The sequence below is a fragment of the Equus quagga genome, chromosome 15 (assembly GCF_021613505.1).
Source record: "Equus quagga isolate Etosha38 chromosome 15, UCLA_HA_Equagga_1.0, whole genome shotgun sequence".
Lineage (NCBI taxonomy): Eukaryota > Metazoa > Chordata > Mammalia > Perissodactyla > Equidae > Equus > Equus quagga.
Window position 1 is genome coordinate 85,396,256 of NC_060281.1, and position 12,166 is coordinate 85,408,421.

Genomic DNA, 12,166 nt, shown 5'->3' on the forward strand with positions numbered 1-12,166 from the left:
GTATATATACACAATGGAATACTACTCAGCCATAAAAAAAGACAAAATTGGCCCATTCGCAGCAACGTGGATGGACCTCGAGGGTATTATGTTAAGCGAAATAAGCCAGTCAGAGAAAGATGAACTCTATATGACTCCACTCATAGGTGGAAATTAGTATATTGATAAGGAGATCTGATCGGTGGTTACCAGGGAAAAGGGGGAGTGGGGGGAGGGCACAGAGGGGGAAGTGGTGTACCCACAACATGACTAACAAAAATGTACAACTGAAATCTCACAAGGTTGTAATCTATCATAACATTAATAAAAAAAATAAATAAATAAATAAATTTAAAAAAAAGATATATCCAAAACTCAATTACATTTCTTCTGTGCACTAGCAATGAAATAGTGATGAACAATGACAATATGAAACAAAATTTTAGAAACAGTTGCACGTACAACACCATCAAATAGAATACTTAGGAATAAATTTTTGAAAGAAGTGGAAGACTTGGAACTGAAAACTACAAAACATTACTAAAAGGACAGACGAAACACAATCCCTGTAAAAATCCCAGCTACTCTTCAGCAGAAATTGGTAAGCTCACCCTAAAACCCATATGTAAGGGACCCAGAAAAGCCAAACAGTCTTGAAAAAGAAGAACAAAGTTACAGGACTTACATTTAATTTCAAAACCTATTACAAAGCTACTGTCATCAAATAGTGTAGTACTGGCATAAAGACAGACACTAGAATAAAACTGAGAGTCCAGAAATAAAACCTAACTGATAGTCAGTTGATTTTCAATAAGGGTACAAAGACCAACCAATGAGATAAGAACAGTCTTTTCAATACATAGTGCTGGAAAACTGGATCACCACATGCCAAAGAATGAACTAGAACCACTACCTTACACCTTACGCAAAAATTAACTCAAAATGGATCAACAACCTAAATATAAGGGCTAAAAACATAAAACTCTTTGAAGAAAGCATAGGAGTAAATCTTCACGACCATAGATTTGGCAATGGATTCTTAGATACAACACCAAAAGCACGAGCAACAAAAGAAAAAATAGATAAACTGGACCTCATCACAATTAAAACTTCTTTTACAATAAGAGATATTACCCAAAAAAGTGAAAAGACAATCTAGAGAATGGAAGAAAATACTTGCAAATCACATATCCGATTAAGGTTTACTATCCAGAATATTTAAGAAACACCTCAATAATAAAAAGATAAATAACCCAATTAAAAAATGGACCCCCAAAAAATGGACAAAGGATTTGAAAAGACATTTCTCCAAAGAAGATAAACAAATAGGTAATAAGCACACAAAAAAATGTCCAACATCATTACTCATCAAGGAAATGCAAATCAAAATCGCAACAAGATACTATTTTATACCTATTAGGATGGCTGAAGTTAAAAAGACAGACAACCACAAGGACTGGTGAGGATGCAGAGAAACTAGAACCTTCATTCATTGCTGGTAGGAATGTAAAAGGTGCAGTGCCTTAGGAAAGTCTGTCAACTCCTCAAAAGGTTAAAATAGAGTTACCATATAACCCAACAATCGAGATATGCCCAAGAGAAATGAAAACACATGACCATGCTAAAACTTGTACACTAATGTTCATAGCAGTATTATTCATAATAACCAAAAAGTGGAAAAAATCCACATGTCTATCAATGGATGAGTGGACAAACAAAATGTGGTATATCCATTCAATAGAATATTATTCAGTAAAAAAAGGAATAAAGTACTGATACACGCTACAACATGGATGAACCTCAAAAACATGGTGCTAAGTGAAGGAAGCCAGGCTACATGTTGTAAGATTACATTATGAAAAATGTCCAGAATAACTAAATTCATGGAGACAGAAAGTAGGTTAGTTACGCCTGGGGCTGGGATACAATCTAATAAAAAATGCTGATGGGCACGAGATTTCTCTGTAGGGTGATGAAAATGCTCTAAAAGTAGATATTGGTGATGTTGGGCAAATAGTGAATATACTACAAACCATGAAATTGTACACTGAAGAGGTTAATTTTATGGTAGGCAAATTATATCTCAAAAAACTTGTTTTTTAAAAGACACAAAAAAAGAGCCACAGGAATGTAATGTACAGCATGGTGACTATAGTTAATAATACTGTATTGGGATATTTGAAAGTTGCTAAAGAGTAGATCTCAAAAGTTCTCATCACAAGGAAAAAAATCATATGTATGGTGATGGATGTTTGCAATATACACAAATATCGAATCATTATTTCATACGCCTAAAACTAATGTCAATTATATTTCGATTTAAAGAAAGATATCCCCAGAAAAAGAAGATTGGCAACAGATGTTAGCTCAGGTGTCAATCTTTAAAAAAATTTTAAAAATTTGAAAAAAAAGAAGTGCCAAGTTGGTTTAACACTTGAAAATCAATATATTTAATCATATCAACAGAACAAAGGGAAAATCATATCATAATAATACCAACACATGCAAAAAAGAAAAAAAAGACATCCACATAAACTACAAAAATGACACAGAGAATAAAGCACCTAATTTTTCCATTTTTCTTCTTCAGATGCAACCTCAACTCCTAGTCTGGGCTTCCTACACATTCATATTTCATCCAGTGAAGAACAAAAAAACACTACTGAAATTCCAAAAAAAGGCCCTGAAATATCAAATAACTTCCAAACAATTCTATTTTAGCATCGACTCTGAACTAAACATAAATCTCAATTTCAAAATGTCACACAAAGACTACAAATACTCAGAGGTTTAAGCAAATTGCCAACTTTTCTGAATAAACAGTAATTCAGATTTGCTTTGATGAAAATGTAAATATTTACCTGCCTCAAAGGAACAAAATCCTATAAGCCTAGCATCCCCAAATGATGAAGAGAAAGAAACATGCATTTTTTTTATTCTGCATTTTGTTTCAGAATTAATTTTAACCTAGCTAGGGCATACGGAGTGGATGGTTTATACTAACCAATGTATACTCCGCTTTTGCCTAGAACATACTGAAGACACGGCATTATGAACAGTCACGAAAGTTAAGTTGGGACCTGAGAAAAATCACATTACACAGTAAATCTAACAAAGATAATCTCAAAAAGCTCCTGAAAGTGTCTCAAGAACTCCTGTTTTGGAAACTCCCTAAGTCATTTAGTCTTCCTGCAAATATTTTCTGACCATCTACCATGTGCCAAGCACTGTGCCTGCTATCAGGATGCCATGGTGAGCTATAAACACAACAGGTCCCCGCTGCAGGAAGCTCACTCTAAAACAGTGCCTGTCAATGTGCCTGCATCACAACAACTTGGGAGCTTGTTCAAATTCAAAACCTGCTCCTACGCCTTGGAGAGCCTGAATCCGTGGGCCTAGGGTGAGTTGGGACGCCTCTATCTATTTCAAGCGCTCCAGATTATTCCTATGCCCTGGCTGTTTTGGGAGCCCAATGCTCAAGGCCATCCCATCCCATCCCATCCCACCCGGCGAGGGCACACCTCCGAAGTCCATTTCGCTCAGCATCCTTCACCCTGACCGATACCCCCAAACAAACTACGAAGCTGGGGTGGATGTAAAGCATCCCAAAATCACGGTGCTGAGCCACCGACAGACTTGCTTCCTCCCGGGGACGGACAGCTCACTCCCTGAGATTCCACCTGGGGCTGTCTGCACCTGAGCCTCCCCGGGCTGCGCCGACACCTGTCTCCCAGCGGCTGCAGTCTACCTCTCCCGCGGGACCCCGGTAGGCGGCAGCCGCCGCCCGGTGGGGTGGAAGGCGAGGGGGAGGGGCCGCGGCATTAGGCGCCGACTGTATACCGCACCCCCGCGCGCGCGCACAGAAACCCGCAGCAAACTGAGGCGGGCCGGCAGCAGAGCTGGTCCTGCCGCCAAGCGGGGCGAGGCGGGGCTCGAACCCGGCCCGGGGGGCGGATTCCGCCTCGCGGGCGCTCGTCAGCCGCTGAGGCCCTGCCCGGCTCGCACCGACAGAGTTTCACAAAGAAAGTCTCCCGGCCCGCGCCCCTCACGCACTCACCGGCGCCGGCGCCGGCGGCGACTCGGGCTCCCGCCGCCTGCGGCTCCGTGCCGGGGTCGGCCCCGGGGTTGGCTCGAGCGCCGGCGGCGGCAACTGCTCCATCCCGGCGGGGCCCGGGCCGCGTCCGCCTCGAGCTAACGGTCCCGCCAGCTAGGCGCGCGCGCCGACCCCGCGCGCCATGTTCCCGCCGTGCCGCGCGCCGCCGCGGCAACCCACTCCACCCCCAACCGCGCACGCGCGCACTCGCCGCGCCCGCTCCCCGCGCGCCGCCGCGGACCCCCCCAACCGCGCACGCGCGCACTCGCCGCGCCCCCTCCCCCCGCGCCCCGCCTCGCATCCTTCGGAGCCGGCCGCTGTTCCCGGCGTCGCGCCCACCCCCTCCGCACCCGTCCGGCCTGACCCGAGCGCTCGCAGTTCAGGGCTCGGCGCCGCCGCCTGCCGCACTGCGGACGACCCTGGGCCAGGCGCCTCCGCCCCTTCCTGCCACTGTGCCTTTTGCTTCACCCGCGACGCCGGACTTGGGGCGCGGGACTCGGCGAGGAGGGAAGTACCCCCAAGAAGTGCCGGGGGAAGGACGCCGCTGAAGTGATGAGATCCCCGTCCTGGAGGTGTGCAAGCGCGTGCGCGAACGTAAGTGGCACAGCGAATGCCCATGTCCCTGGGAGAGCCAAACCCAATGGAGAACCTGAGTTTGAGTCTCGCATCTCCGTGAGCCTTTGCGTGATTAAGGTCAGGTCTCCAGGGGCCTGTTTGTCCTTAATCAGGAAGGTCCGACAACTAAAGCATGTTGGGAGGACTCAGTGAGATAATCCAGCTAAAGTGTCAAAACTGCCGCCTAGTACTTACCAAGTGGTCATCGGGTGACCAGACCTCTTGAGTAGTTTTAACGTAACCAAACCAAGGGCTCTCGAGAAGGGAAATCTCGGTTCAAGTCTCACCTCCACCTCTGCAAACTGGGAAAGGTTGAACAGGCCACTTGTCCGAACCAGAGAGCCTTGATTTCTAAATCTGCGAACGGGAGAGCGGTAGTAGTGCCTCACAGGGTTGAGGCGAGTTTTCAGACGATGGGTGTACATCCCTGAGCACAATACCTGGCACGCAGCAAGCTCTCCAAGCTTTGCTGGTTTAATTCCTGCCCTATCCTTCCAAGACTCCTAAAAGTTTAATGAGAGGACTCTGTTCCCAAACCCTGTGGTATAATTAGCTGGGAGGGGTTCATACAACCTTCTGGCTGGAGGTACTGTTACTTCCCACATCTTCGCTTTCCATTCTCTGCCCCAAACCTCTCTGAACACCCTAAAGTTGGCAGGAAAACAGCAGCAGAGAATGTTCTCCCTACTAGAAAAAGGAGAGTCTGCAGGGGTCTCTTGGAGTTTGTAAATGGTAAATAGTCTGGCCTCTTCCAGATACAAGTGACCAAAAAACCAACTCAGAGTAAAACAAAAACGGGAACACATTTAAACATCCTGGGGTGGTACCTCACTTCAGGCACAGCTAGATCCAGGTGCTCAAACAATAACCTCAGTCTTCCTCGAATCTCTCTGCACTGCTTCCCCCTGTGATGACTTCACTCTCATGCAGTTCTCTCCAGTGTCCCCGGCAGCTCCTAGCTCACATGCCACGGGGAAAGCAGGAGCTGTTTCCCAATAGTTCCAGCCGAAGTCCCAGGGTTGACTTTCATTGCACCCTTTTGGGTCACATGCCCCTGCCTGAGCCAATCAGAGCAAGATTGGCCAGACCTGGCTATATGGAGCCCCTCTAGGAAAGGGGTGAGATCAGCCCCTCAAGAAGGAGATGGGGTGCGGGCAAGTGGAAGGAGGCATGCCTCCCCCAGAAAAATAGGAATGCAATTACCACAAGAGGCATCAGGTGCAGGACTGGCAAAACTAAGAGCTGTCCACAGCACCGTCATCTAGGCATGTGGCAGGTCGGCCGTGGGGCAACATGCCTGTTCTTCAGAAGGGAATGGCGGTTACTTTAGCCCTTGGGAAATGCCCCTCCACCTCTGCTCCCACCACCCACCCCAGCCTCAGCATTTCCCAAATCTGCTTTGCCAAAGGCATCTAGGTTATCCTCCCATCTTGTGTGCCTCCCAAAAAGGTGAAGAGATGATGTTACTTCCTTGATCAAGAACTTGATCAAGTGGCTCCCTCTGGCCACTTACATGGCCCTCCTACCTTTAAGAATAGAAGCCAGCATTGATGGATGGACCTCACAAACACCATGTGAAGTTGGTACTCTTATTGCACCCAGTTTACATATAAGGAAATAAAAGCTCAACAGTTTGAAGTAACTTGCCCAAAGCCAAAGTCAGGAAGTGCAGAGAGCTCAGCTTAGCACAGTACTGCTCCTACCACCACTGTTGCCAGCCCACCACCATTTGCTCATGTTGCAAAATCCTCTGCCCACCTCCAGCTGGGTGGACAATGGGAGGAGCTCTGTCAGGGAAGGAGCCTCCAGGGACCCCTTCAGCTTCCATAATGGGGGGCAGGCAGACACTTAGCTTTACCATCTCCCCCTCCCACCATGACTTCATAGGATAGGGAAAAAGATCCCCCCCGAAAGAAAATTGGAGTGAAATTAGGAAGAGGAAGTAGATGCTGGGCAGCCCCAAGTCAGCAGCTGGTGTCTCCCCATTGGTGAGTGTATTAATTTCCTATGGCTGCTGTAAAAATTTACCACAAATTGGGTGGCTTACAACAACACGAATGTATTCTCTTACAGTTTTCTAGGTCAGAGGTCTGAAATCAGTTTCACTTGGCTGAAGTCAAGGTGTAAGGAACTGGTTCCTTCAGGAGGCTCCAAGCGGAAAATCCATTGCCTTGCTTTTTTTCAGCTTCTAGTGGCTGCCTACATTCCTTGGCTTGTGGCCCTTTCCTCCATTTGCAACGCGTATCACTCCTTCTCTTCTGACTCTGACTCCTCCTGTGTCCCTCTTAAAAAGAATATTGTGATGACATTGGGCTGGATAAGACAGGATAATCTTCCCATCCCAAGATCCGTAACTTAATCACATCTGCAAAGTCTCTTTTGCCATGTAAAGGAACATATTCATAAATTCTGAGAATTAGAAGGAGGATAGCTTTGGGCGCCATTATTCAGCCTACTCTGGTAAGTATAATCAGAGGGAGCTCGTACACAGTGCTCTGGAAACAGAGAAGGGCTGGGTGACCCTGCCCCAAGAAGGAAAAACGCCCTAAGAAACCACAGCCTTCACATTAAATATTCAAATGAGCTAAAATCCATCTAACTTGGCAATCTAAGCCTCATTCCTATAAATATACAAACCACCTAAATCACCATCTACCCCCACCCCCACCCCCACCAGGCCAGCCAAGCCTCAGAATGCTTGCACACCCTTCGTATGGAAATTACCAACCACCACCCCCATTGCCTAGGGCAACAGCTGTGTGCCCCTGATCCTGCCCTGGCTGGCTGACCAGTGGCATCTGAAAAAAGTTACAAGAGAAGCAAAATCAATGGGTCAGAAAGACAAAAGGCCAGCCGTTAGAAATTCCTGGGTTCCTGATGGCTCCCAGGCCCAGCCATCTGTAACCCTGAAACAAATCCCCTTTTCCATGAAGTACTTTGAATGGACCTCTGTTCCTTGCCACCAAGGTGTTCCAACTTGCACAGATCATGGGGCTGTACCCATTCATAATCATTGAACACACTGGCATTCAAGATTTAGACATCAACTTCTTGTGAGTTTTGTCTGTGTGAGTCAACATCCCTGAGTCTTATTGAATACGAGACTGAGGAGATGAGGAACGTTACTTTTAGAGTCAGAAAGACCTGGGTTGGGTCCCAGCTCTACTACTTACTAGCTATGTGACATTGGACAAGTCACTCCTTCAGCCTGGGTTCCTCACCTATAACATAAGGGTGGTTGGAGGACCCAACCCATAGAATCACTGTGAGGACTAGACAAGACCAACCAAGAGAGGGGCTTTACACAGGGCCTCCTTGATCATTGTTGGGTCAACCTGACATGCCCACATGCCTCATTTGCATTTCCAAAATCCAAACAGCTCTGAAGCCTGAGAGTCATCATAACTCACTGAACTGACTTGAAGCTACTTATAGTCTTCTCTCTCCTTTTTACCGTGAATATTTGCTACAGAAATATTCAATTGTTTGGTTATAGGATTCTGCAGGGTGCTACACATAGTACAGTCGATGTGCCATGTCGTCTTCCTAAAATCAGGAAAACTTGGAATTTTACAACTTATCTGGCCCCACGGTTTCAGGGACTGTGGACTTGTATCTTTATGAAGGTGAGAATTTAACACTGGCCTGTGGTATAAGCAGCTACTATCTCATGAGGACTTTGGCAGCCAGCCAGTCTCTACCAACTCCACCCCAACCTTGCTGGGCCCCTTTCCCTGCAACTTTCTAAGGGGCCTTTAGAATTTGTATGCAGCTCCCCAGGCTGAGACCAGGGATACATCCTGAAACACCTGCCTGCTTACGGCCAGGACAGAGTGCCAGATGAAAGGCACACAACAACTTCAGATACACACACACAAAAGGCATGCAAACAAAGAGTTGGTCATCAAGCAGAAGCATAAAGCCCAGGTTCCAATAGGTTTTGAACAGTGTATCAATGATGGTGGAAAAGCAACTGTTCCCATAATTAAAATACAAACTATAAAAAACAGAGTTAAAGAAAAACAAAGCCCAAAGTTAGCACAAGGAGGGAAATAATAAAAATCAGAGCAGAAATAAATGCAATTGAAACAAAAGACAGTAGAAAGGATCAATGAAACAAAGAGCTGGTTCTTTGAGACAATAAACAAAATTGACAAACCCTTAGCCAGATTCACAAAAAATAAAAGAGAGAAAGCTCAAATAAATAAAATTAGAGGAGCCGGCCCAGTGGCACAGCGGTTAAGTTCGCACATTCTGCTTCAGCGGCCCAGGGTTCGCCAGTTCAGATCCTGGGTAAAGACATGGCACGGCTTGGCAAGCTGTGCTGTGTGTGGTAGGTGTCCCACATATAAAGTACAGGAAGACGGGCATGGATGTTAGCTCAGGGCCAGTATTCCTCAGCAAAAAGGGAGGATTGGCAGCAGATGTTAGCTCAAGGCTAATTTCCTCAAAAAAAAAAAAAAATAGAAAGGAAAGAGAAGAAATTACAACAGATACACAGAAATACAAAAGATTATAAAGAATACTATGAAAAGCTATATGCCAACAAATTGGACAATCTAAAAGAAATGGATAAATTCCTAGAATCTTACAACCTCCTAAAGCTGAATCAAGAAATAGATAATCTGAATAGACCAATCACAAGTAAAGAGATTGAAACAGTAATCACAAACCTCCCAGGGCCAGCCCAAGGCACAGCAGTCAGTTAAGTTCACATGTTCAACTTTGGTGGCCCAGGGTTCACCAGTTCAGATCCCAGGTGCAGACCTACACACTGCTTGTCAAGCCATGCTGTGGCAGGCGTCTCACATATAAAGTATAGAAAGATGGGCATGGATGTTAGCTCAGGGCCAGTCTTCCTTAGAAAAAAGAGGAAGATTGGTGGCAGATGTTAGCTCAAGGCTAATCTTCCTCAAAAAAAAAAACAAAAAAACCTCCCAAAAGATAAAACTCCAGGACCAGATGGCTTCCCCTGGAGAATTCTACCAAAGATTCAAAGAAGATTTAATACCTACCCTTCTCAAACTATTTCAAAACATTAGGGAAGATGGAATACATCCTAACATTCTATGAGGCCAGCATCACCCTGATACCAAAGCCAGACAAGGACAAACAAAGAAGGAAAACTACAGGCCAATATTGCCGATGAACATAGATACAAAAATCCTCAACAAAATATTGGCAACCCGAATACAGCAATACATCTAAAAGATTATACATCATGACCAAGTGGGATTTATACCAGGGACACAGGGATGGTTCAACATCCACAAATCAATCAATGTGATACACCACATTAACAAAATGAGGAATAAAAACCACATGATCATCTCAATAGATGCAGAGAAAGCATTTGACAAGATCCATTTATGATAAAAACCCTTAACAAAATCAGGATAGAAGAAAGTATCTCAACATAATGAAGGCCATATATGACAAACCCACAGCCATCATCATACTCATTGGAGAAAAACTGAATGCCATCCCTCTGAGAACAGGAACAAGACAAGGGTGTCCACTCTCACCACTCTTATTCAACATTGTACTGGAGGTTTTGGCCAGAGCAATTAGGCAAGAAAAAGGAACAAACGGAATCCAAATAGGCAATGAAGAAGTGAAACTCTCGCTGTTTGTAGACAACATGATTTCATATATAGAAAACCCTACAGAATCTATCAGAAAACTATTAGAAATAATCGACAACTACAGTAAAGTTGCAGGGTACAAAATCAACTTAGAAAAATCAGTTGCATTTCTATAGTCTAATAACGAACTAGCAGAAAGAGAACTCAAGAATACAATCCCATTTATAAGTGCAACAAAAAAGAATAAAATATCTAGGAGTAAATTTAACCAAGAAGGTAAAAGACCTATACAATGGCAACTATAAGACATTATTGAAAGAAATGATGATGACATAAAGAAATGAAAAGATATTCCATGCACATGGTTTGGAAAAATAAACATAGTTAAAATGTCCATGCTACCCAAAGCAATCTACAGATTCAATGCAATCCCAATCAGAAGCCCAATTCTTCACAGAAATAGAACAAAGAATCCTAAATTGGTATGGAGCAAGAAAATACCCCAAATAGCTAAAGCAATCCTGAGAAAAAAGAACAAAGCTGGAGGCATGATAATCCCTTACTTCAAAATGTACTACAAAGCTACAGTAATCAAAACAGTATGGTACTGGTACAAAAACAGACACACAGATCGATGAAACAGAATTGAAAGCCCAGAAATAAAACCACACATCCAGGGACAGCAAATCTTCCACAAAGGTGACAAGCACATACAAGGGAGAAAGAAAGTCTCTCCAATAAATGGTGTTGGGAAAACGGGACAGCCACATGCAAAAGAATGAAAGTAGACCATTATCCTTCACCATACATAAAAATGAACTCAAAATGGATCAAAGACTTGAAGGTAAGACCTGAAACCATAAAATTTCTAGAAGAAAATATAGGCAGTACACTCTTTGACATTGGTCTTAACAGGATCTTTTGGAATACCATGTCTTCTTGGACAAGGGAAACAAGTGGGACTTCATCAGACTAAAGAGCCTCTGCCAGGCAAGGGAAACCAGGATCAAAACAAAAAGACAACCCACGAACTAGAAGAAAATATTTGCAAATCATATATCTGACAAGGGGTTAAACCCCATAATATATAAAGAACTCACACAACTCAACAGCAAAAAAACAAACAACCCGATCAAAAGATGGGCAGAGGATATGAACAGACATATCTCCAAAGAAGATATACAGATGGCCAATAGGCAAATGAAAAGATGTCCAACATCACTAATCATCAGGGAAATACAAATCAAAACTACACTAAGATATCACTTTACACCCATTAGAATGGCTATAATTACCAAGACAAAAAATAACAAACATTGGAGAGGTTGTGGAGAAAAGGGAACCCTCATACACCGCTGGTGGGGATGCAAAGTGGTACAGCCACTATGGAAAACAGTATGGAGATTTCTCAAAAAACTAAAAATAGGGGCCAGCCCGGTGGCGCAGCAGGTAAGCGCACACATTTCACTTTGGCACCCCGGGGTTTGCCGGTTCAGATCCCGGGTGCAGACATGGCACCACTTGGCAAGCCATGCTGTGGTAGGCGTCCCACATATAAAGTAGAAGAAGATGGGCACAGATGTGAGCTCAGGGCCAGTCTTCCTCAGCAAAAAGAGGAGGATTGGGAGCAGATGTTAGCTGAGGGCTGATCTTCCTCAGAAAAAAGAAAAACTAAAAATAAAAATACCATATGACCCAGCTATCCCACTACTGGGTATTTATCCAAAGAACTTGAAATCAACAATTCACAGAGACTTAGGCACCCCTATGTCCATTGTAGCATTAGTCACAATAGCCAAGATGTGGAAGCAACCCAAGTGCCCATCAACCAATGACTGGATAAAGAAGATGTGGTATATATACACAATGGAATACTACTCAGCCACAAAAAAAG

The 12,166-nt window shown here is 44.3% G+C and overlaps 1 protein-coding gene across 2 annotated transcripts in view; it reads right to left on the reverse strand.

Moving 5' to 3' along the window:
• TTC28 (tetratricopeptide repeat domain 28) overlaps nt 1-4,231 on the reverse strand; it is a 604,528-nt gene extending 600,297 nt beyond the window's left edge. For both annotated transcript variants that reach the window (XM_046640182.1, XM_046640181.1), the window contains exon 1: nt 4,037-4,231. In XM_046640182.1, coding sequence (XP_046496138.1) covers nt 4,037-4,138 — 102 coding nt within the window. In that variant the 5' untranslated portion in view covers nt 4,139-4,231. The remainder of the gene's footprint in view (nt 1-4,036) is intronic.
• Between the last annotated feature and the right edge of the window lie 7,935 nt (nt 4,232-12,166).